Source organism: Falco naumanni, chromosome 10 (assembly GCF_017639655.2).
Source record: "Falco naumanni isolate bFalNau1 chromosome 10, bFalNau1.pat, whole genome shotgun sequence".
Taxonomy (NCBI): Eukaryota; Metazoa; Chordata; class Aves; order Falconiformes; family Falconidae; genus Falco; species Falco naumanni.
Genome location: NC_054063.1, coordinates 35,221,665 through 35,247,405, shown reverse-complemented (window position 1 = coordinate 35,247,405; position 25,741 = coordinate 35,221,665). Strand labels below are relative to the sequence as shown.

The 25,741-nt window shown below is 43.0% G+C and overlaps 1 protein-coding gene across 4 annotated transcripts in view; it reads left to right on the top strand.

Moving 5' to 3' along the window:
* Positions 1 to 25,306, top strand: part of LOC121095004 (transient receptor potential cation channel subfamily C member 4 associated protein) — a 38,679-nt gene extending 13,373 nt beyond the window's left edge. For all 4 annotated transcript variants that reach the window (XM_040609258.1, XM_040609255.1, XM_040609256.1 and 1 more), the window contains 16 exons: positions 59 to 116; positions 1,272 to 1,327; positions 2,957 to 3,085; positions 4,254 to 4,455; positions 6,411 to 6,599; positions 8,192 to 8,334; positions 12,578 to 12,709; positions 13,395 to 13,453; positions 15,862 to 15,963; positions 17,759 to 17,842; positions 18,170 to 18,260; positions 18,622 to 18,762; positions 20,596 to 20,704; positions 20,919 to 21,031; positions 21,289 to 21,495; positions 23,234 to 25,306. In XM_040609258.1, coding sequence (XP_040465192.1) covers positions 59 to 116; positions 1,272 to 1,327; positions 2,957 to 3,085; positions 4,254 to 4,455; positions 6,411 to 6,599; positions 8,192 to 8,334; positions 12,578 to 12,709; positions 13,395 to 13,453; positions 15,862 to 15,963; positions 17,759 to 17,842; positions 18,170 to 18,260; positions 18,622 to 18,762; positions 20,596 to 20,704; positions 20,919 to 21,031; positions 21,289 to 21,495; positions 23,234 to 23,371 — 1,953 coding nt within the window. In that variant the 3' untranslated portion in view covers positions 23,372 to 25,306. The remainder of the gene's footprint in view (positions 1 to 58; positions 117 to 1,271; positions 1,328 to 2,956; positions 3,086 to 4,253; positions 4,456 to 6,410; positions 6,600 to 8,191; positions 8,335 to 12,577; positions 12,710 to 13,394; positions 13,454 to 15,861; positions 15,964 to 17,758; positions 17,843 to 18,169; positions 18,261 to 18,621; positions 18,763 to 20,595; positions 20,705 to 20,918; positions 21,032 to 21,288; positions 21,496 to 23,233) is intronic.
* Positions 25,307 to 25,741: the final 435 nt, after the last annotated feature.

Sequence of the window (25,741 nt, the reverse complement as noted above, 5' to 3'; positions counted from 1 at the left end):
AATTAATTGGTTATTTGTATCTCAGTGATTATTCCCTTAATTCTTTATCTTGTTACAGCTTTTAGTAGAAATTCTCATGAGACCAACTCTTATTACACAGAAGAAGAAACAGAAAAGTAAGTAAATAAGTGTGGGTTTGATTATTTTTTTTTTCATTCTTGCATTGTGTCCTCAGTCAGACAGAAGTTATTATATTTTTCTGTTACTCTCTTTCAATACTAGCAATTTCCTGTTCCTAAATGAGTCATTGGTTTCTTTGTTCTCTGTAGTCTGATTTGTGATGGGATTTGGGACAGTCACCTGTTGCAAAGCAGAGCTCAGGAGTATTCATGCGCTCAGCATAACATTTTCTCAGTGCAGTAAATCTGCAATCAGTGGAAACTTTTTATTTTTACCGTGGCTGTAGCTACAATTAACAATTATTAATAATAAGCCACAAAACATTGCTTATGTAATGGGAGTTATAGAGATTGTGAGATAATGAAAAGTATGCTGTTTTCCTGACCTAGTCATAGTGACTACTAATTTCCAAATTGCTAGAAGGTGAACTTGCCAACAGGGTGCAGTAGCTTCAGCACAACTTTCCTGCTGGAGCAGCTTTGGTTTAATGTTTTCATTTCTCCTGCTTGTGATTCTGCTGGTTCCCTGAACTCTTCTGAGGGAAGGAAATATCATGGTGTGCTCCATGCCCATCAGCCAGGGAACTTCAAAGGTGAAGTAACTTGAACTTGAGGTAGAGACAGTTGTTATATGTCTGTACTGAAAACATAATTTAAATGTAAAAATGCTGGAGTAAATCAGATTGAAAGCTTTTCTATGAATTCCTGATGCTCTGTGGAAAAAAACACATGAACTCTTTTTTTTCTCTTTTTTTTTTTTTTCCCCATGCTTAATAACTGGAACTAATATATGTCTTAGCAGTTTCTCATATTGGCAAATTTTGAGTTGATTTATGATATTTTTCCTAAAATACTGTTTACACCCCTGTTGTTTTCTTCTGTGTGTAACTAAGAAGTGCACTAGACCACAATACATCTGTGGCTGTGGTCCCAGGCAGTGCTGGTGGTAGTTTTGGAAGAAAGCATGTGAAAGGTCAGGTATAGAGTGTTTCTTCCTCAGGTTTCTATTCTGCAAAGTATTTGCACATGCGATCTGAGCTAGCAGTTAGCCTGAAATTCTCACCTGTTTTATAGCTATCCATAATCACTGCTGTGGATGTTAGTGTTCCTTGGCAACACATAGCTAGTGAGTGTCTGTTTTCTCCTTTGCAGTAAGTGATGACCTCATCAAGGACTGTTTAAGCATACTGTACAACACGTGTATATGTGTAAGTACAAATGCTGTGGAAAGGTGTTCTTCTGCTGGTAATGTTTTACATGTCTGTATGTTGTCTTATCAAGTCTCTTTTAAGCCTAATTTAAACTTACTCTGAAACTTTTCATTAAAATTCCTTCAGTCAAATATAGGACTGCCCTGTATTTTGATATGTTACTCAAATAGTTTGTTTTCTCAGCCGTGTTGTCAAGTTTAAATCCCCTTGTTTGCATCTTTCTGTATCTGTGTTTCTATAGGAAAGCCGTGTCAGGCTTTATATTCAAACTTAACATTTGAAACTGGAAATGAACGCCTGCTAACCTGAGCTACGGCTAGTCTTGTTCAGTAATGGTGCTGACAAAGCGTTTTAAGTTTGATCCTGCAACTCCTTAATGTGCTAAATATCCGTTCAGTTCAGCTGATGGCAGATCGGTGCTAAGCTAGATGCTGGGTTAAAAGGGATATTGAAATACCTTGCCATTAAAATTCTGAAGCTAAAAGCGCATGCCTTCGATTATGCATGCAGGGAACATCCTCAGGATTGTTTACTTAATCACATGATTTATTATGTCATAACCTAGCGAGCATTGTTTAACAGAAAGTAAAAAAAAAAAAAAAAAAAAAAAAAGGCAGTTACTGACTTGGAGCTCTTCCAAAAACAGCCTAATCTCGAGAGTTGGAGTCATAATAGATCAGGTTCTCACTATAAGTATTTGTTTACATAAGGGAGGGGAAAGACCAGAACGCTTTTGTTCTTCCCTTATATGATTATTGGTTTTAACCACAGGGAGTGCAACTTTGTTGCAAACTGAAGAGCCTATACTAACATGTTCGCAACTTTGTTGCAAAGACCAGCTGCTGTTTTGGTTCAATGTTACTACTCTCTTGAATGAGAAGTGTGCAGGATCACAGAAATTTTGTGTGTGCAATATTAACTGTTCTTATGCTTACATGTAAATATTCAGGAGGTACCTAAGCTAGCCTGGTGAGCACTGGTGAAACATCAGTCGTGTTTAATAGACAGCTTTGTAAGTGGTAAGGATGTAGTTTTAAGTTGTGCTTAATTCCATAAAAGGCTGGCTGTGCTCTTAGCGGAGGTCAGCGCATGAACGCTGTCTTTAATGGTCAGAGCATGAAAGCTGGCCTTAATGAACTTGGTGATGAACCAGAGTTCATGTTATAGCATGACTCTTGGGTTCGTCAAAGAGTTCATTAAGGCCAGTGCTTGATTCCGTTGCTCAGACTGCCCAGCTGAGAGCAATGCTGATGGTTTAGGAGGAATCCAGGGAGTGTGTTTACATACCATAAAATAGAGCTGGTTAAAATTTGTGTGGGAAACCAGAGACAAGCCTCTCTGACTACTTCAAGGCATGCAGTGTTTACTTTTCATTCAGGGAAGTAAACAACTGCCTTGAGATGAAGCTTCTCACCCTGGAGCATGTAGTTTTTTGCAGGCGTCATGTTAACTTCAAACAGGGACTGGAGTTAGTTCTGGTCACCATAAACACAGTGTTTCCTGGTTTCAGGAATAGCTGATTCGATAACACGTCAGCTGTAAAACTGTTCTGCGTGTGGCTGTAACATAGGAGTGCTCGAGGCGGGCTCTGACTCTGGGTCTGTGTGTGCATCTGCTGCTTTTTAGACAGAAGGAGTCACAAGACGATTGGCAGAAAGAAATGACTTTGTGTTGTTCCTGTTTACACTGATGACAAACAAAAAGACATTCCTACAAACTGCAACACTCATTGAAGATATCCTGGGAGTTAAAAAGGTTAGTTGCTAGTTTCTAAATTTTATTTGTATGGCTTTTCAGCCCAGTAAAGACAGCTGTTTCTTTGGAAGAGTTGCTGAAGGTAATTCTCTAAGCTAGCATTCTCACTTCTTGTAGCTAATTTGAAACCTGACTGTCTACAGCGATCATTAACTTCAATCACATTTCATATAGAAGCCAAATTAGACATGTGGTATCATACTTGTAATGCTTTTGCATAGCTTGCAGAGGATGGTGAGGGGCTGAGTGCCTAGCTGTCATTAAAGTACAAGCAGTATTTCAGATAAAGAAAATGAACTTATATAAATTCATTTTTCATCCTCACCTTCTGATGACACCTCAGATATTTTAGTAGTTTTCCTGACATCTGCAAGGCTTCCTGTGCTTCTCTCTTACCTTGGCGTTTCTCACCTCTCTGAGAAGTTGTAGGCTGGGGGAACAAGCCACTTAAGTCTTTTGCACAAACTAGGCTTTTGAACTTGCTTGCTGGTATCATTACAGCTTAGTGCCCTGATGTAATGCAAATAAAATATTAGAGGTATAATCCTGGGAAAACCCTGAATGAAATGTGACTGGACATTTTGTGGGGAGGGTCAGGATTCTATAACTTGTTACAGTTTTTAGAGTGAGGTTGAGAATTATGTACTTCCTGATACAGGCAACAAGCTTAGTTTATATGAATGCTTTTTGCTGAAAATTGTTTTAAATATCTTTATATTGAAAAGATCTTTTGATGAAAGACTGAGAAATACAATCTAGAAGTCCTCATCTGTGAGTCAAAGAAAATAGAGAAGTGGAAAAAGAATTGAAACTTTTTAGTATCTAAATTAATTTGTGTGTTAAATGAGGTTGTGAGTTTGGTTTTGGGGTCTGTTTGGGTTTTTTTAGTTAAAAGAAAAAAAGCCCCCCAAATTTTAGGTTGGTACTTAGTCTTTAAAATATGGTTATCTATACTTTTGGAATTGATAAATGGAAGTGATACTAGTTGTAAATCACAGCTGTTTTCAGATTCTTCACTTGTCACTGCCTACTTGCTTCTCTTTTACTAACATTGAAATAAAACAGATCTCTCCAGGAAAAAGATCTGTAGCTGAAGCCTTCTGGCTGTTTCTGTGTTCACTCATTCAGCATCACATGTGACTTAATCAGTTGATGTTGCCTCCTCCAGGAAATGATACAGCTGGATGATATTCCCAATCTTGCGAGCCTTGTGTCCAGTTTTGATCAGCAGCAGCTTGCGAACTTCTGCAGGATCCTTGCTGTTACAATTTCTGAACTTGACACAGGAAGCGATGACAAGCACACGCTTCTTGCCAAAAATGCCCAGCAGAAAAAAAACTTGGGTCCTTCTCGTGCTGAAATTAATCAAGGTAATTTTTACATTATGAACAAATGCAGAAGAATCTCAATAGTGTGTAAAGTTTCCCTCTTCTCAATGTCACATCTGTAGCCTATGTTTCTAGAGGATACTGTAAGTATTCTGTCTTACAAAGCATTTTTCTCCTCTAGCACTTTCCTGGAAACTTTGTAGCTTTCAGTGTCATGTGATGTTGGTAATTAGGTGAGTTAATTTCTGTCATTTCAGCCCTCTGATGACCTGAGTGGCTTAAAATAATTGAGTTTGTTTTCTATCCCTCAGTCACTTCCATGGCTTTCCCTTTAGCAACTCTCAGTAATTCTGTGTCCTCCTTAAAATATGAATTCCAGAAACTGCATGCAGCATGGTTACTGTCAGAGCAGTTCCTTCTCTAGTTTTATCTGACATTGTCCTGAGCAGGATGTCTTTCTTTATCCACAAGTAAAGTGTGTTTAATATTAATCATGTTGCCCACCATTAGCACATGACCCTTGGAAATTTTTAGGTCTAATCTCAGCTTCAGCTTTGGGCACAGGGCTGGTTTACTTATTTCGTGGGGTACCTCTCAGATGCAGAAGTCTGGTTAGAAGGATGAGTATGAATTTAAGAGATTTACTTTAAAGTACCCTCAAATGTAGAAACTGCTGTTTTCAGCTCTTACTATGCTGAAAAGCTCTTGGGCTTGTGAAGCAGATGTTTGCATAGGCCCATGCAAATGAGAATTTTTGGGAAGTACAGAAAGAGGTTTTGGAGCTAGTTCTCACATCTTCTAACATTTCGTGTTAGCCATGAACAACAAAGCTCCGTTTGTAACTGCTGCCACCTCTACAGCATCCACTGAGGGATGGATAGCATGATACAGCAGGCAGAAGCTGAGAGACTTTAAAGGGGGATGACGTATTGTCTTCTGCCCTGTGCTTGCCAGAGCTTGCTTGTAAAGAGCAATGGACGAGTATGTGTAGGTACAAAGTTTAATTAAAATTAGTTAAAGTGAACAAGCTTGGATCCTGCTGAGCTGAACTTAGCTAATCAAATGGTTAACTGATGGGTTTTGTTTGCGTGATTGGAGACTGTCTAAGACGATAAAGCATATTCCATTTTAAAAATTTTATCAGAAAGCTTATTCTTTCAGAGATGGTACCAGCAGGCAGAATCTCAACACTCTTTCACATAGTGTTCATGGTCAAATTCTTTGTCCTTTTCTACTTGCATATGCAAGTGTGTAGTGAAGTGAAGGCTTAGCCATGTATCAATAATAACCAGGTTCTGTAATTAAGCTTTTCTTGTGAAAACTTTAGGACAAAATGCAGCTCCTAGCACCCCCACAAGCATCTTGGAGGCCAGTGACTTCTGTCCTTGAACTGCTGTTTCTAAGGGTGCAGTTCCACAACAATTAAAACCCTCTGACTTTGGGCTACTATGACTTGTTTCCCATCTGTGTTGTTCCATGATGAGCTAATTCAGGAAACTAGTACTTAAAAATCTAACAGCTTTCCACCCAGCTACTGAAGTGAGCTAGTAAAATGAAGGAGGTAGCATTGCACAGAGGAAAGGGAAGGTGGACCTGCCCCTTCCAAGGGCTGCTGCTTTATTTCTGCCAGCTTAATTTTCAGCCAGATCAGTTCCTTTGTATTGACTCACTGTGGACTGGAAAACAGCAGTGCCTCCCAAATGGAATTGTCTGGAAACAAGCAGTTAGAGTAGGGTAGAACTATGTTTTTTCCAGTGTAAGTCCAGCACAAACTATTCTACCACTGATTGAACCATTCCTAGGGTATGTACATTCTATTCCAGTCCTAGCACATCAACCTCTTCCACCTTTGGATCTCTTTAACCAGATGCAATTTGTTTCTGTGTACTCTTCTATGTTACTAATGTAGATGTTTTGGTACCTTGTGGTATCGAGGGTTTGATGGCTGTTTTGTTGGTGGTGTTAAATTGTAATAAAATCGTATTTTTCTTTTTCAGCTACACTTCTGAATATTCCAGGCTTCATTGAGCGATTGTGCAAACTGGCAACACGGAAGGTGTCTGAAACAACAGGTACTTCCAGCTTCCTCCAGGAGTTGGAAGAATGGTACACCTGGCTGGACAATGCACTAGTACTTGATGCACTAATGAGAGTGGCAAATGAAGAGGCAGAGCAGAGCAGTACAGGTATCTGGCTTGCAATCCTCTAGCCACCGTTGGCTGATGCGTATCTTAACTTTCTTCAGTGCTTGCCATGTGTTTTCCTTTCAGACAGTATGGATGCCTCTTTTTTTTTGTGTGAAAAGCTGACTTGTCAGTATTTAAGTCTGACTCCCATTTGGTTCTCACATAGCCATGATTTTTTTATTATTTTTTTCTGTAAACTGAATTTAGCAAAAGGAAATGTACAGCAAACTGTGCCCTCTGCACAGCTAGGTAACGCTGTACATCCTCAGCACTAAAGTTCCCTGGAGTGACAAAAATAACACAAATCTGAGGTAAGTGACTTTACCAGCTTTTGCTCTAGAACTTAGCCTGATGGCTTTACGTCCAAATACTTCATACCAAGCGAGTGGTCCCTTCTTTAAAAAGGAAAGGTAGCTCTAGCAAAATTAAATTGTTCCAGGTGAGCATATGTAAGTGTTAATATAACCTTAGCAAAATACAAGCATGTGGTTTGTTTCTTCACCCTTCAATATTACAAAAACGCAACGTATGTCTTGTAGAACTCCAAGTACCTGGTAACATAAGGAGAATTATCCCAAAATTTTGACATCTAAATCTTTGCTTCTCTGCTTCTTTGGAAAACTTTCTTCCTTATCCAGCTCATTAGTTTTGTAGCAATTAATTATTAAAACTCCTGAAAATGCACAAAAAATGTGAGTGCTCCCACAGCATCTCACACATACCTTTATACACACCAACTTGGTGGAAACTGGAGAACACTTGGTATTTTGGAATAGAATTCACAAGGCAATTTTTTTGAGGTGGAATGTGCCCAGTCGCAGCTCTTGACCCACAACATCAGTTAGCAAGCAAACCTAGATGTGCTTTCCCAGAACTTTCTCAGTCTCCAGTGGCTTGTGGCTTAGGGACTTGTGAGTCAGAGGTGGCGTCTATGCCTTTTAGCCTTTGATGGTTTCCTTCTTTTGTGTGTTTGCTTAGTTACTGTTTCTTCACATGGGTTCAAAAAGTATTCACTGTCCTGTGGCAGGACAGTTCATCACTTAGTTATGTATTTTGCACAGAGCTAACTCCTTTCTGAACTGCAGCCTATAAGTTCACTCTGTCCTTATTTTCTTCCTCTGTCACTCATGATTTCTGTCAGGTTTTCCACTTGCAATCACGGTGGTTTGTGTCCTAATTCTTTAGCAGTGTAATTCTAGATAGGGCTAATGAAAATTATTTATCTGTGGCCTGAGTATACTGGTACTGAGGTATGAAATTAAAGTAGACTGATAGTAAATGCTTCTGATAATCTTACCCCTACTTTTATTACCTTTACTGCCATGTCCTTTCTGGTGCAGTAGTTTATTAATTCATATAGGTGATCCTACTTACTTTAGTTAGATGATGCCATTTAGGTTATTATGGAAAAGTTCCAGTTATATTTTTTTTCTTTTCTGTATTTGTTGTATTTCACTATTTTTAGTTGAGAAGAAGATTCAGGCAGACGTACTGGTCTTACATCTGCTGTATTTCAGTGTAAAAGTAGTAACTGTAACAAATCCTTTCCTGTTGATGCTGCCTCAGGCTCACATCTTTGCCTTCTTGTTCAGAGTCTTCGGATGAAAGTGGATTGGCCAACACCTCCACACGAACACAGCTTCCACAGTCCATGAAGATCATGCATGAGATTATGTACAAGCTGGAGGTGTTGTATGTTCTCTGTGTGCTGCTCATGGGGAGACAAAGGAATCAGGTGAGCACTTGGAAAGGGTCAGGCATACAGAAGTTGATGTGTCTTTAAACCTAAGTGCTTGTTAATTAGGTCATGGGCACAGAAACATGAAGAGCAAAGCTCAAGGCATAAAGCTGGGCAAATCCCATCACTGCAGCGACGCACAAACAAACAGGCAGTGTTTCATTGCAGAGAGGGAGAATGAGCCACTGGGCAGGGCTTGTCACAAGTTGTGCTGACCAGTGTGTGTTGAGGGATTGGTCTGCCAGTCTGCCAAGCTGCTGCTCTGGTGCAGGATGGATGCAGAAGGATGCCTCCTGGGTGAGTCATCCTGTCTCTGTGTGGCCGTACCTGGATGTTGCAGGAGCTGCAGCCAAGTGTTCTTCCCCTTCCTGCTCTGCCGGTGACCTGCTTGGATGGAGCCCCTTCAGGCCTTTCCCTTCTTGGGCTCCTTTCACTTTTGGAAATCATCTGGGGTGATTTGTGAGTGGATGGTTTTTGCAGTAGGTTCCCATGTCTCAGCTGAGTGTGAGCATGTTAAACTCTCAGCTGGGAGGATACTTTTCAGTGCTGTCTGTGCTAGGCTCTACCTAGAAATCCCACTCATCTGTTCCTTTCGTATTCATTGCCTTTGAAATGAAGAATAATTTGTTCCCTATGTGGAGAGCCAGTCACTGCAGCTTGGCTATGGTTTAAGTGAGTCAAAAGCATATTGTGAAGGAAAAAGAAAAGCAATCCATTGGTGCAGTTTTGACAGCTTTCCAGCATTGGTAGTCTGCTCAGCTCAGCAGAGCAGCTTGGAATAGCAGGGGCATTCAGATGCCCTAGAGATTGGGAGGGTCAGATTGTTTGGAGTTGTTGAAGGACTGTTGTATTAGGCAAGAGTAGCCGTGCTGGGGGACTGATGCTTGAGCACATCTGTCTTGAGTATTTTGTTCTTTGCTAGTAACCTCTGACTGTATAGGAATCACAAATACTCTCCACAGGTAGTCTCTTAAATCTCATAATCTGAATTTAAAATAGAAGTGTGTACTACAGCCCTGAATATAACTAACCTGTTCACTCTGAACCTACAGATGGATACTCAAGATTAAAAAGAAATAGATTCTGTATAATATTAACCAGACGAAACTAGCAATTCTTGCAGAAACCACAATTACTACCACAAGAAACTCATAATCCTGTTGTCGTTCCTTTTAGATGTACTGTTTCTGTTGGGCATAAAAATTAAAAATAATAATAATGTCCTACAGCATAATTGGAACTACCAGGACATGGATCTGTTAGGAGGACTTTTCTTTCCATTGTATCAAGTCAGATAATTCATCCCTGCCTGATTTCACCACAAGAATGCAGTTTCATAGATACTGCAGAAACTACTTGCAGCTTGCATTCATCCAGCTGCAGCCTGTTCCGGGAGCTGGAGGTGCTGCCTTCCTGACGTCCCTGGGTCAGTTCTAGAGTGTTATTTGCCAAATGTGACAGGGTGAAAAGTGTCCTGCTGAAATAGCTAGCTTTGAAAATGACTTTTTAAATTTCCTGGGAAAACAGTGTTTTACTCATTCTCTGCTACTTCTGCCCCCATGCAAATGGAGAACCTATCTGCAGATAAAGCTGGCGTGCGGTTCTCTGCTTCTTCTCCAGGGCTGATGCAAGACTGGAATTGAATTCTTGAAAGATTCGAGTTACTTTGTTCCCAAACACTTACTGTGCAGAGCCAGCTCTTCTTTTTGTAAAATCCACTGCCTTTGAAACACATGATATATCCTTCATTCCTTATCTACATAAAGTTTTCAAAGACTTGTGTGGCCAATGCAAATCCACGCCCCTTCCTGAGAAGCAGTCGGATTAAGAACTGGAGCTGAGCTGTTCTATGTGGAAAGCTCCAATAAGTAGGGAACAGCAGCGTCAGCAATAGCACCCTCACTGGCAAGCATTTCAGCTGCTTGTTGGTATCTCTGTTCCTACGAGGGAATAAAAGCACAGGATCTGTGATGCCAGTCTCCCAGTGTGAGCAGCCAAAGGTCTTTCTGGTTTTATATTGGAATAATTTTGCATAGAATTTCTAAAGGGCATCACAAACCTGCTTCAATCCACTATGATAATCGACGTAATGGCCCGGCATTTGCTTGAAGCATGATGCAGCTTCCTAACAAACTCGACCTGTTGCTGAACGTTTACTCTAAATCCTTGGTTTGAATTTGACTCCTGGCTAACTTGCATAAATTGACTGTGCTAGCAGTGACTTGGCTCCTACTTGCTGCCACGCTGGGGATGATCACACCCTTGAGGGGATAAGTGATGTTTTACTGCAGATCTGTGCCTTTGCTTCCTTCTCATTATGGTCTCACCCTAAACTATACTTGTTACATATTTTTGTAGGCTGTCTTGCATGTCTGTATTGTGGTGAAAGGCAATCAGCTGATTTACTTGCTCCTGCCAAACTGCATGCAGCAGAAGCTTGTAATAGTTTTAGTAGTGAGAAGGCAACAGAGCAATTCAAGTGAAGCTGGGCAGCAACAGGAAAAAGCTAAAGGGGTTTGAAGGATGAATGCAGAGCAGGGATTGTTTTGGCATCCCTAGGCTGAGTAGGTATAATGAATTTGGGGTCTGAATCACAAACTATCCCAAAGACAATTGTTGTGACTCAGGAGCTTTGTCATGCAGCCGTCTGTCAGGTGAGAACTTGGAGTTAAGCAAACTGAAAGTAAACTAAACACTTGAAATTAGGGGTGAGTAATTTCAAACAAGCAGATTATGCTCTGAGTGGAAAGGAGCAGATTCACGAGTTAAAATGAGCATGGAGAGTTCCTTTAGCGAGGGGCCAAGGCTCTTGTAGGCAGCTTGCACGCTTCGTTTCATCATGTTGTGCTTGTGCCATGCTGGCCACTGAGGGATGGGGGACTACAGGGAGTGCTTTGTTCAGAGAGATTCCTCAGGGTTGTTTTTGTTGAAGGCTTGTGACTAGATCAATGTGTCCAAGAGCCTTTTAAAGTGAGGGAGCACTGAAGGACTCCAAGCTTTGCGGTCTGTCAGGGTAGCACGGGTAAGGTGGGAAGGAGCTGTGTGCTTCTTCAGGTGTGATATTCAGAGCTGCCTAGCAGCGGGAATGTGATTTCTACATAGATGGGAAAGTTGATAGCTTCAGCCAAGAGCATTGTAAAAGGTCATCAGGTATGCTGCAAACGACAATAAGAATTAAAACCTGTAAAATAACATAAGCTTCAAATATTTTTTTTAATCATTTGGGATGGAACAAAATGGAGCGATCTGCTTGAAATACTGCTAGTTATAATTCTGCATGACCTAGGTTATTGTTTTGGTGAGTTAATTTTAAGGAACACGTCCATTACTGCTTTGGGCACTTGATTTTTACAGCCTATTGGGCTTCCTGATCATGCGTGGCTTTCATTTGCGCCACATAGCCTGAGATACTGCTTGTCATAGGCCTACAGCTGATGAGGGTCCCTCTTCGTATTTCTCCTATTCCTCATCTTCCAAATTGCTTACATCGAAAATATCACAGCTTGGACTGAAGGTACTTAACAGCTGTTCACACCAAAATTAGTAGCTTTTTTACATGAGTGACTCTATAGTCCCTTTCAAACACATCATGATGTACTGCGTCCTGGCTTGGCCAGCAGACTGATAAATAAACCTGAGTAATTTGGCATTTTCTTCTCTTCTGAGTATTCTCTAAAGATGTTCAACTTCCCCTTAACCTGAAGGAGCAGCACTTGAACTGCAGTGTGGTTGTGGTGCTGCTGGTCTCTGCTTTGCTCAGAACTCCTGCCTAGGTCACTTGAACAGAAACGGTATCGATAGTTTGTGTTGTCTTCAGAGGACTACCTCAGCTTCGGCAGTGAACTAGGAAGGCAAAGGATGTTCAGTGATGACTGGCAGCAAAATATTCCCAGCTTAGTTTTGTGGTACATAGAAGTTAGGTGTAGATGTATTTTCCGTGTGCTGTAAGTGACCTGCTGGTGTCCAAAGCTGTTTCCAGAGGCACAGTGGTTAACTGAAGCACTGGCTCACAGCTTCCCCCCAAAATACCTGTGTTCTATCCGTGTCCACCAAATGGAAACTACTCTAGTGATACACCGTGGTTAGTGTGCATGTTAACACAAACAGATGATGTTTGGTAAAATAATTCACTCTTTCTGCTGTCAGAGGATGATGTAATTGTGCCCATCTGTTTACCAGATGATCTTATATCCATACTTGAGGCTGCAGCAAACGAGTATGTACTTCTCTTGTTTTCCAGGTTCATAAAATGATAGCAGAGTTCAAACTGATTCCTGGCCTCAATAACTTGTTTGACAAACTGATCTGGAGAAAGCACTCGGCATCAGCCCTCGTTCTGCATGGACACAATCAAAATTGTGATTGTAGCCCAGTGAGTAACTTTTTAAATTCTGTAATTGGATTTTTATCCTATCATATAATTCTGAAGAGTTGTACTGAGTAACCAAGTGCTTGTATAATAAATGAATTGAGATGTGGGAGCATTCAGATTTTTGTGAATTACTGTTTTCACTTAAGTCTTTATCTTTGGCTGTCTAGCAATTTAGCAGAGGGCAATTTAGCCTTTCCCCTCATCCCTGGTTTAGGAACTGGGAAAGGGGTTAATTCTGTGGTCCCTGGAGGCCAAAGGTAAAGGATGATCAAGACTTAAGGAAGTGATAGCTAGCAGGTCTAGCAAGGAGAAGCACAGAACACAAAATGGATCACAGTCAAGTTTTTTGAGGGGTTGGGGGTTTTGTTGCTTGCTTTTATTTATTTATTTCAAACCTAGATATTTTAAATTCATCAATACGGTGATGAGCCTTTTTGACTTGGCAGTGAAAAGAAATTATTAACCATTAGATGCATAGGCTTGGAGGCAGTCTCCGCTTCTGTTCTATTTTGGGAAGCCTGCGAAGTGCAGCCTTCTCCATTTCTGCAGGTCACTTGCTCTGCTGTCCAAATGGGTTTGATTGGGATAGGTTTTCAATTCAGCTGTTTCATGTCAGCTTGGTAACTACTAATGTCCAAAAATACTAAAGCAATTATTTTTTTTAACGTTCTTGTCTCTCTTTTAGGACATTACTTTAAAGATACAGTTCTTGAGGCTTCTTCAGAGCTTTAGTGATCACCATGAGTGAGTATGAAGAGCTGTGGTAGGTTGTGGCTCCACGGTATTGTTTGCCTGGTTGCAGTTTACACCGGGTGTCCTAGGCACCATGCAGGCTCCGTGGAAATGGCACAGTGTACCATCCTGAAACTAGACTCAGTCAGTCACGTACCTTTTAGCTCCTGCCGTGAAAAGGCTAAGGATATGCTCTCTGGTGGGCATGTCTTACTATCTTTGCGAATGATTGAAAATAGCCCATTTTGCTTCATGTTGAAATGAAGCGAAACATACATATGATGAGTTAGCACTTTCTGGCTGAAGAAATAAGGGGGCAGCTTTCATGATGCTGTTCATCTGTTTTCTCTCTGAGAGTTGGTAGTGAGCCAGTGTGCTCACAAGAGTTACCTGTACCCTGTGGGGACATGTTCAAGTTTAATTCAGAGTGGAACAAGCATGAAACAAAGGCTGTTGGAAGACCAGGGTGAAATACAGCGTACCTCTGAGGAGGTTAATCAATAGTCGTCTTCCTTTGTGAAAAGGCTGGGAAGACATGACTGCTGTCTGAATGACAGCAGGGAAGAAGACCTGATTAAACTGGATGGGAAAACGTTAGGAGAACAATTATCTGTCAGCTAGTCATTGGGAAGCTAGGTTGGGAATAGGAAGAAAGCTTCTGTCTGCCTTCAAAAGGCATACTTACAGGGCTCCAGTCTGCTGGAGTAGTTTGAGTAATGCAGTTTGCTTGGGTTTTTGGATTGTTTGGTGTTTTGTTAATGCTGTATTACCAGCACAGTAGTACAGATGCTGACTTGTGGAATCTTATCTTGCATTCTGTCAGTGTCCTGTTCCCCTAATTCAGCCCTGCGAGGTGGTACCCGATTCCTTACAAACATCTGCAGTTGAGGCATATTGCGCTTCTTACCTAGCTGGTCATATCTGCAGCCGGGGTGATATTTTTGCATAGATTTTATCTAGTACTGCTAGATGTGCATATTGGAAGTACCAGCCTTTTTGATTGCGGAGTATTAGCTTTAAGAATGGGGAGCTGGACATCTGTAAACATAAGGAGAAGGCTGACCTATTGTAAATCCTCCATGGAAGACATTGTTTGCCTAGGAGTCACTCCAGATTTTCCAGTAAAATCTCTTTAGATTATGTTCCTACTTAAGTGGCTACTACAAAGATCTCGGGCTTGTTTAAACAGAAAACAGCTTTCAGCTGTAACATTTGAGCAAGTGGAATGTGTGGAATCTGGTTAGTGTTTTTAAAATAAATAGTTACTTGAACTTTCTATGAAATCATAGATAAGCTGAGTTAGCTGAGGACAAGACGAGAGCAGGTACTTTATGTACTAATGTTAACTTCAGTAAAATTTGTGTATAAACCAAACTTGTGGAACTGTTTATTGCATGGAGAGAGAGGCTGTATTTTCATTACAGAAACCTGTTGATCCAGATCAAAAGAAGCTTCACATGACAGCCTCAGTGGGCACTAATCTGGAAGATAGTGTTTGAAGCAAGAAGGCATCCCCATCACCTTTCTGGTCTAATAATTTATCTTCTGTGTAGTTGCTATGTTTTGATGAACAGGTTCTCTTTGCACACACTCATCACTGCATCCTGTGCTCCCTTGGTTTTCCTGAAAATAAATCTTTGCTGTCTGGTTTTGAGCACTTTGAAGTAGGAGGGCTCTAAGGGAGCACACTGGCCTTGGGCAGGGAGCTTGTCAGAGGGAGCCTCTGGACTACATTTCTACTTTGTCAGACTTGTTCTGCATTTAATTTACTTTATAGATAAATGAATTGATTTTCATTATGAAAAGCTCAGTATTTGATAAACAATTTCAAGCAGATTCCTTGGGGTTTATATGCATTTCTTTTCTGATTTCTGCATTTCATGAAATTTTAAAATATTTCCAGAGTAAACAGTTTGCTCAGAGTAATGGAATACCAGGATGATCAAGTATTCTTTTTGCAGTTTCTGCTTTCCGAGATTTATTACTGATTAGAGAGCATGGTCACTATAAGGCAGAGAAAACTGTAGGAAGCTGTGAAAAAGTTTCCTGTTTAAGTCTTCTGAAATGCAACAAAATGTTGCTGAGCGAGTGTCCACAAGCAAATATTTACAAAACAAACTATAAGGTTCTGAACAGGTCAGCAAAAAAACCACGACCTCAAAAGCTGGTCAGTGCTGAAACTTGCATTTGTTAATTTTGGAGGTTTACAAAACAGCAGCTAGCTGGGTACCTTGGGAGCATGCTGTGGTGGAGGGGAGTGGAGTGTACGTGGCTGTGAAGAGCTAGAGAGGCGAAAGCTGATTGCCTAGTCGTGCAGCCCTCACAGGCGCGTAGCTTTACTCTTTGTGGAATTGCACGTTTGTCTGCTTCTTTAAATTAATCATATTTTTCTCCCCTACTCCCCAACTGTCTTGCTTTAGGAACAAGTATCTCCTTTTAAATAGCCAAGAACTTAATGAGCTGAGTGCAATCTCCCATAAAGCCAACATCCCTGAAGTTGATGCAGTTGTCAACACAGACAGGTGAGTAGGGATAGAGCGTTTAGGTCAGCAGCTTCTAGCATTTTGCAGGCACTTATTTGGGAGGTTTGATGTCACCTGTCTTGAGGTTCTTCTGCCCACCACGCTTGCTTTGATTTCAGTGACGTGTTTTAGTGGGAGTTGTCTAGGTTTGTACAATATTCATGGTCCTTAGCAAATCTAAAGCATGCTTGTGGTCAGAGTAAGACATTTTAAAAACAAAAGCAACCTAAAATTGGGGGGGTTGAGTTCATGGCCTAGACTTCATTATGATGTGCTAGGTCTGCCTGTCTGCCTGGCCCTTCTCACTGCAGGCATCGCAGACAGACCTGAAAGGTAAACTGGGATCCCTGTAATGCATGAATTGCTGCTGCTAATAAATCTTAGTATTGAGATTTAGGAGCAGTCTGTGCACACGTAATGTCCATTTGCAGTCTGCATAAACAGATCTAAGTGTATCTGCTCAGAGTCTTTATTTTAAGAGCAGCTAATAACTAGAATAAGCTAAATTAGATTAACACGTTAAACCACTTACTCAAAAAAAGCCACTAGAGATTCTGTATCCGCTAGATTGACTATTTTGATTTAATAAGCTCTTTAATATGTGATTCTGATGTACAAACCACACAACGGTGAAACACTGTTTGCAGAATTTAGTTATCAGGATACTCCCAGAGTTACCAGCAGAGGCTTGGTCTGCACAGAGCAGATTTACCTCACTTCAAAAGGGAATTCGCTAAGAGGATTTCTAGATTATAATTATTATCGTAATACTGTGCCTAATTGGGAAGAAATGGTGTCTGTATTACTCGATCCTTTTCTTCTAAGCACAGGTACCTTTTTGGCTTTGCTCAAAAAGGAGTAAGTATTTAGAGGGGAAAACTCACCCTCTTAGGAAAGACACTGAAAGGAAGCAGATCAAGGGTATAAACAGCTTTTTCCAACCTGCCAAGTTCCTTATTTCTCTTGAGTGTTCGTAAGAGCAGGCTATTGTGCTGCAAGAAAACCACTTCCCACAAGGGCTTTGTCAGCTGGCTGTTGGTACCCAGCAAAGATTCCGATGCAGTAGGTTGTTAACCTGCATCTGCTGAATGTGCATGCTGGGGTGTGTTTTGAGTAGAAGAGCGCCACTTGGAGCATCTTACTCTCTCTCTGCAGGATGGTTTGTGCAGCCAGGCAGGCAGCATTGCTCCGTTTCTGGCCTAAACTTGGTTTCTTTTTCATCCTTGGCATTTTGTTGCCATGTTGCTTTTCTTGATACATGAGATCAAGGCATTGCTTCTGCACAAGCTTACTGTAGTTCCACAGCCTCTATACTTTTACTACTACGTACAGAAGGCAGCTAAGTCATGTAGTATGTAGGTTTCCGTACTCCGTTCTGCCTCCTAAATGGAACTTAGAACTTCCTTTACATTTCTTGGGCAAAATGGCATTGTCTCTCTTTCATTCCGAAGCTTAAATGTCTTATATATATTTTTTCTTTATCCCTTAATTCCTACAAGCTGTGAATTGGTATTTCTGAAATCATTAAAATTTTGAGAGAAAATGAATAATTTTTCTTTAGGATTTATTTGGAAGTCACGTTGCAGATATTGCAGATGTTTACCAAAGGCAGGCAGGAGAACTCTTCCACTGGTAGAACTAGTAATAAAAGTTAATGAATATGTTTGTACTGTGTATTTAATGCTGGGATTTTGATCATTAAAAGCTCTGGAGAAGAGGCTGGATTTGGTGTTCTACAAGATTACAGCGCTTGCCAGCCCTTCCACTCATGCTGTAATTTCTTCATGTGCTTTAGGAGTCTTGTCTGTGATGGGAAAAGAGGTTTGTTGACCAGACTGCTTCAGGTCATGAAGAAGGAACCAGCTGAATCCTCCTTCAGGTGGGTTCACTTTGCACTGTAACATGCCTTTTTGAATTGATTGGGAAGTTGGTTTGTTTTCATACAGCTTCTAGCAGCTGAAAATAATTGAAAATCGTAAACTGTGAAAAGATCTGGCTTTGTTGCACTTGGCTATCGTGGTAGTGCAGGTGAGGGAGAATGCCAAAGCTTGCATTGGACCTCAGACTCTCTACAGTCAGTGATTTTTCTACAGGATCAACATACTCAGATTGAAGGAAGCAGATGACAAAATTTGATTTAAATTATAGTTGTGATAAAATACTCCCTTTGTTCCAAAATTAAAACCTCATTTCTTCTATTTCTCAGGTTTTGGCAGGCAAGGGCAGTTGAAAGTTTTCTGCGAGGCACCACCTCCTATGCAGACCAGATGTTCCTGCTAAAGAGAGGACTCCTGGAGGTAATGAAGTATATGTCAGACTTCCTCTGTAATGTGTCTCCATAGCAATCCAAAAGGATTTATCTGTAATGAATTCAAAAGGGGGTAAAAATGCCGTATTAAATATTCACTGGGAGTAGGGCAATTTTTGAGAAGTATTTGTGAATTCTGCTTGTGGCAACCAGGTGTGGGGTGGTCAGTTGTAGAGCCGGCATCACTGGGAAGTTAATTTATCAGAAGACACATCTGAATCATTGTCTTCAGTTCTGTCATCTAAGAACTAAACCTGCAGATAAATGTTTGAAATTGTGATTAGATCAGTCTATGCTGTCGGCTGGCTTGGGTTAAACTGTGGCAATAACATGTTTTCCTCCCTTGCCAGCATATTCTGTACTGCATTGTTGATAGTGAGTGCAAGTCACGAGATGTGCTTCAGAGTTACTTTGACCTTCTGGGAGAACTGATGAAATTCAATATTGATGCGTTCAAGAGGTTCAACAAGTACATCAACACAGATGAGAAGGTAAATATTTGTAAAAGCTGTCCCCAGTGGGTCAAATTACATGCTCTTATAACCAAACGTAGCACTAAAACTCTGATTCATTTGCTGATTTTGGTGTGATTATTGAGCTTGGTGCACGGTACAGACTGAGGAGTGAGCTGCCAAAGTCTTTTCACAAGCATGTATGTTGCTGCATACACTCGTGTTTTCAGAAGTGCTCCCAGCTGTTCTGAGTCAGCAAGCGCTGAGCTGTTCAGAAAACATTGCCCTGTTATGTGATTAGGCAGGTCGAAGGTCAGGGCTCAAAAATGGTAGAACATTTCCTGTGAAGTCACTGGGGCTTGGGTTAAGCTGTAGTTGTGCACATTGAGACAGGCTCCAAAAAATCTTACTGGAGCTGGAGGGGGTGAGGGGTGTCTTCATGGATGTAATTTAAAATACTCATTAATATTTGATACTGCGTAAAGACCTATCTTACCTTTGATGCTGTTCGAACTTGCAAACATTTTAACAAGTCATGGCTGATACAATTACCTGTAAAACTTAGTTGTATATGTAGATCAGGAATGGGCAGCACTCTACGCAGAGTGGTTTCATGCTCTTGTGCACTTTGTGTATATAGCATCAACTGCTGGGTAGGTTTTGAATGACCTTATACTCTTGCTTATGTTACTGTCAGTTCTCCCTGATTGCTGTTAGATCTGCCAGACCTTGGGAGAATAGAAGCAGAGATGTATTTAATGAAAGATGTATTTAATTTCAGGTTGTTTTCTGGTAAATGAAGTCACACGTTCTAGAGAATCCATTTTTATACTTTGTGTGCACTTCCCATTTATTGATCTATAACTTTTGTAACTCTCATTCTGTATGATTCCCTCACTGTATTCGTCCCTGGCACTGTCTGCTTGTACAAAATAAGTGTAGAAAAACAGAACTGGAGGAGCTACAGAGGCCAGCAGCCATGCTGTCTTGTCTCCCTCTTTCAGAATAAATAGTGTATAAAATCTTGGTCTCATTGAAGTGAAACAGCTTCAAAAGAGATTTTAGTGGTGCCGGGGCTTTGGCATTTTTTCTGTTCCGTAATGTTTTTAAGGTACTTGCTCCAGGGATCCTTTGGTCAGCCCTCAGTGCCAGTGTTGGCTTGGATTGGATGAGGCCGGGCTGGGAGTGTATATCTCTCTCCTCTTATGCTTGTTAGAGATAACATAAAAGTAATCATAGAATTACAGAATCGTTCAGGTTGGAAAAGACCCTTGAGATCATAGAGTCCAGCCGTTACCCCAGCACTGCCAAGCCCACCGCTGACCCATGTCCCCAGGCACCGCATCCGCGCGTGTTTTAAACACCCCCAGGGGTGGGGACTCCACCACCTCCCTGGGCAGCCCGTGCCAGTGCTTGGCCACTGGTTTTGGTGCAGAATTTTTTCCTAATATCCAGTCTAAACCTCCCCTGACCCTGAGTGTGTTGGTATGCAGAACCAAACTTCTGTTTCTGAAGGGAAGGGGAAATTGTCCACATCTGTGAAGCCTTATGCTGGTGAAATGCATGTTTTAGGTGCTCGTGCTCAGAATTCAAGGTGCGGTTTCTCCAATAACCTTCAAGAATTGTACTCTTTCCGTGTCGAAAATCTGGAGAACGCTAACTGTTGTCCTACTTGCCAAACCCTGCTTATAGCTCTTCCTACTTGGGTTCCCCTTGTGCCAACAGAATAATTGATTCAGTACACTTCTTGGTCATACCCTTTCTGAAAAGGGTATGAAATGCTGTTCGGTCAGACCTCATTTGTGAGTGTTCATGTAGGATGAATTTTTTGGTTTGTTTTTTAATGCAACACTGAAACATATTTCTCTTTAGTTCCAGATATTTTTAAATCAGATCAACAGTTCATTGGTTGACTCAAACATGCTTGTTCGCTGCATTACACTGTCCCTGGACCGATTTGAGAATCAGTCTGATGCTAAAGGTAAAGAATAAGAAGTGAGGGTTGGGGGTGGTGGTGTTTGTGGTGAGAGTGGTTATCTTAAGCCTGGGATTTGAAAATGTTGAGTTTAAACAGGGAAATGCCACCCTGCAGGCTTGTTGCTGCAGTCTGAGCACCAGTTCTCACTGCTGTATTACTTGGACCGATGCGTCTGAACTTTAAGCACCTGATGATTGTCTTTTTCCTCTTGCTGCAGTCGCAGAAGTCCTGTCAGAGTGCCGCCTGTTATCATATATGTCCCAGATGTCCATGAGAATGTCCTTTCTTTTCCGTCTCATTAATATTATTCATGTACAGACACTTACACAGGTAAGGAGCTGACGGTAACTTTTTCGTTACCTTGCTGATACTGTGTAGTGATGAACTGGGCTGGGAGCGGGGAGCAATGTGGCTTATCTTGAGGAGACCTGCGTCCCTTCTTTCTTGGTACGTGTAGGAGCACCTCCACTGCATGCTTACCACAAGCACATTTTGTAAGGACGTGTACAACAGATGTCTTGATTTGGGCTTTTTTTTGTTGTTTTTGGTTTTTCTTTTTTTTGACCTAGAGTCATTTTTACTTTTAGGAAAATGTCAGCTGTTTGAACACAAGTTTAGTTATCCTAATGCTGGCCCGAAGGAAAGAAAAGCTACCTTTTTACCTGCGCACTTTGCAACAGATGGAATATACAGAAAAATACCCAGGCTTCATCCTGAACAACTTCCACAGTCTCCTGCGATTCTGGCAACAGCATTACCTCAACAAGGATAAAGACAGCACCTGCTTAGAAAATGTATGTGAACCTCTTACCATAGCAAGAATTCCATCATAGCAATATCTACTAGTCACCTAACCAAAATGGGAAGGTGAGAGGTTGCGAAAGGAATGAAGGAAGCAAGTTGTGCCCCCAGTGTAACTTTCTGTAGTGTTTTTCACACCATCTCACCCAGTAACGGTCCCTTCTACAAGCAGTCACGCTACTACAAGGTAGCTGGGATTCCTTGCAGACAAGACCTTAGGTCTTGGCTCTGGTGCACAGAAGTGAGACTTGCTGATGCTGAGTGGGTGTGAGGGACAGGGCTGGTGATGGCCAACCCTGCACAGGGGTGTAGAGGCAGGACAGAATCCAGCTCCCAGACTAGTTAGCACCTTAACCAGACTGTTCCCTCTCTTCCTGGTGTGGCAAACTGTAGGAAAAGTACCTGATGTAGCTGCTAGGGGAAAGGCAGCTGCCTGTGCAAAGCAGCCTGCAAGTTTCCACTCCGGAGCTGGTCTGCCTTGGGCTCTGGCAAGATAAAGAAGTGACCCATGACGAGAAGGCAGCTCCCTTGTATAGGCTGTAGAAGTCTGAAGTGAGGTTGCACAGGTTTCTTCCTTGGCTTTTCAGTGGCTAGGTGGCAGCTTTAACAGGTTTTTAACGTGTTTATGGAAAAGCCCTTCTTTGGTGTGCCCGTACGCTGCAGTGCACAGCCCCGCGGCTGTGGTTTGAGCGCAGGGCAGGCAGCCTGCTGTAGACGAGGTACCTGAAGAGGAGCAGTATTACGGCTTGGGAAGTAGTTAAAATAGAATAGGGGGCTTCGATTCCCAGAAAGGGGCATGATGGAGGAAGAAGCGTCACTGAACGGTGCAGGCTTGTAATGTTTTTCTCAGCCTCGTCTAGCCCAGCACTCTGCCTGCTTGGGTCAGTGCTGGACTGGGCCAGCTGGACCCGGGGAGCAGCAGGGTGGTGCGAGCCCTGCAGCAGCCGGGCGCTGTGTCGCAGCTTTCGTGCCGTGGGTTGATGCGCCCACAGTGCGCTGGGCTGCCGGGCGGTGGAGGGGAGACGCTGCCAAGGCCAAAGCTCTTGGCCACTGCTGCGTGTCAAGGTTGTGTTGTGCTGTGCACACACGGCAGTGCTTATTGTGTCTTGGGCCACTCGTGGGGTGGAATTGAATAGTTGTCTGGTGCGTAATGGCTTTGAGTAATACGTGATGTGGTGTAGGGCTGCCGGAGAGGCCTTTCGGCCTTAAGAGAATGATGGAGGAGGGGCGCGAGCAGGGAGGGTGCGGTGTCTTTGTGTCTTCCCCAGGAGTGGGAGCTGCTGCCAGCACTGGCTTGGTCTGCAGCACCGCAGTGTCCCAGTTTGTGTTTGGATCAGACAGTGAAGGAGAAGTTTGGGCTTGTGTGTGTGCCCCGCTGGCGGGCAGCCCTGCCTGCTGCCCCGCACAGGCTTGCTGGGGTGCTGGTCACCCCGCGCTGCTCTTAGCAGGGCTGTGGTACCCACGGGTGCTGGGAGTCCCTGCCCGTAGCTGGATCGTGGGAGGCTGGTCGTGGAAGGTGCAGGTGGTCCAGCACCCACCCAGCCCTTCTGCTCCGTGCCCCAGGGAGGGCGGGCTGAGCGGTGAATCGGAGGTGTTAAACTGCGTGGTTGGGGAAGCCAGGCTGAATAGGAAGCAATTTTCAGTTCCCTCCTCTGAATGCCTTTGGGGTGTGTCTTCTGCTGCGTGTTGGTGCCTGTGGACCGTGCTAACCAGCCTCTTCTCTTCCCACAGAGCTCTTGTATTAGTTTTACCTACTGGAAAGAGACTGTATCTATACTGCTCAGTCCAGACCGGACATCCCCCTGTGCCATAGTTAGCTACATCGACGAGGCATATATGGACATTGACAGAGACTTTTCTGAGGAGTAATTCTTCGCTCTGGCTTCTGATGGACAGCGCTTGGAGGGTACCTCGCAGCCCGTGGATTTTCAGGGATACGCTGTGTAGTGTGTGTGTGCGTGTGCGGCTTGGAACCGTGGAGCGTTACTGCATTGTCAAAACCCCAGCCCCCTCCCGGTCCCCATCTCTGATCTGTAACGGATGAGACTTTGAAAGCTCACTGGGCAGCACATTCAGGGATGTATCTTCCAGTTGTTCTGGGATAAAAATAATCACCTGCAAAAACCAGCCTCTTTATTTTTTCCTCTCTTCTAGTCCAGCACGGCTGGTCAGAGATGTTTTTGCTGACAGATGAGGATACTCTGTATGTGCCAATTTAACTGTGGCTCTCTTTCACGGCTACCAGAATTAGCAAGTCAAAAAGCACAGAAATTGCCCTCCAAAGTGAGGTCCAAGGAGCCAGTCTGACTGGGACCCTGACACACCAGCCATGTGCAGAGCCACCACGAGGACTCCCTTCAGGTGTAACTGTTCTGTTGGGGTTTGGAATCAGGGGTTTAGGGTTGGCTAGAGTGTGAGTGTGTGTGTGCGTGTGTGTGTGGTTTTAATTCCTGAGAGCCCTAGCTCCAGTCACCTCTTTACCATCTACTTTTGGATCATTTGGTACTAAATCTTGTCTGTTTGTGCGTTAGGAGAGAACCTCTGCTCCTGCTGTCTTTCCTGCAGATCCTTCCCACCTGAAGGTGTTTTACAATGCTGCGGAGAACAGAGACATTTCGGCAGTGGTGGAATTGCAACAGGGGTTGGCTTTTTCACAGAGCGCTAGCATTAAAATGTACTAATTTTTTAAACTTGCAGCTTGTCCCTTCTTGGGTAACTAATCTGGTTTTAAAATCCTTTTCAGGACCATTGCTCTTGACGCTAACCTGCTATGCCTGGAAGTCTTATGTCAGTCTCTGCTTTCAGTCCTTAATATCAACACACACATTAATCTTGAAGTGCAATATTTACTGGAGATGTCAGTTTTTTCCTGAATCTATTTTAATCAGAATGTGTTAAATGCTGGGAATAAACACTCCTGGGTGAAAGTAACTTTGTAGGATATGTTGGGAAAGGGGGAATCTGGTTTTGGCAGTGCTGATTGCCAAACCTGCACGTGCCCTGCCTGCTCACCAGTGTTAATTGTATTGCTCCAAGACAGTCAGATTCCTAGGAATTAAATACAGCCTGAAGTCCTGAGCCACTGCATTTAAGTTAAAAAAAAAAAAAAAAAAAGTCTTGCAGCTCCAGCTAAAAGAAACCAATTTTCTTTGAAACATGCATCTGCATTTTTTTAAATTTTCTTAACTTATTTGATGAGATGACTTGACTTTCAGCTCTGTCCAGGCTCTGGAGAGGGACTGGTGGCGAGGATGTCCCAGAGCTGTAGCGTTTTGTCTCTAATCATTGCCAGCAGAATGAAACCCCCTCTGAGGCTCCCTGCGCTGGGGCCTGGATGAGTGCATGAGGCTTCCAGCCCCAGGTGCAGGACTTGCTCTCTGAAGGTCACCCCTCTCGCTTATCTCACACTTTGTCCTGCTCTGGACTTGCAGTCAGTACTTTGCTTGCAGGGTGGTCAGAGCTGCTGAGCTTGTGCATAAACCTGGAGCCTTGCAGGAGCTCCTGGCGATGCTGGCATCCCTCCCTGGGGGGCTGAATCCCCTGAGCAGCCTCTGCCCCGCTCCAGTGAGGTTACCCTGGTCGCAGCCCTTGTGTCGGGGAGCTCCGTGCTGGGGCAGCTGCAACTCTCTGTTCTTCATCAGGTCACCCTCACCCTGCCCCCTACCTCCCTGGAGCTAATTTCTTTCTCATCTGTACTTTTTTTGTTCTTGGGTATTTGTGTTTTTGGTGTATCTTTGCTTCTTCTTAACTGTAATAGATGTACACTTAAAATAAATGCTTCAAATTAAAAAGCTTTTAAGTTAAGGGATGCCTTTTCCATAGTCTAGTTAATTGGTGCATCCAGTGATTGCTGCTATCAACCGCAGATCTCACTCACATCCCGTGTCTGTGCAAGGTACAGTTAGGGGCCGGCTGTGGGGCGCAGCTGCGTGGGGCTGAGCGCAGCCGCCTTCTGGCCGTGGGGGTCCCCCGTGGGAGCGGGGTCACTCCTGTACCCCGGCCCGCTGGAGGCGGCTGGGCTGGCGCAGGGCGCAGAGAAACTACGGCGGGAGCGCGCTGGGCGCCAGGGGAAGGGCGCGAGTGTGCAGAGGGGCGCAGGCAAATTTTAACTGGGGACCACAGTCCCGTGGGCTCGTCTGTCCACGCCAGATGCCTCAAGAATCTCATTTTGAGAGGGACCAGACAGCTCCGTCCTTCATCCTTGTTTTGTCTTATTTATGGAGAGCAGGGGAGGAAGGC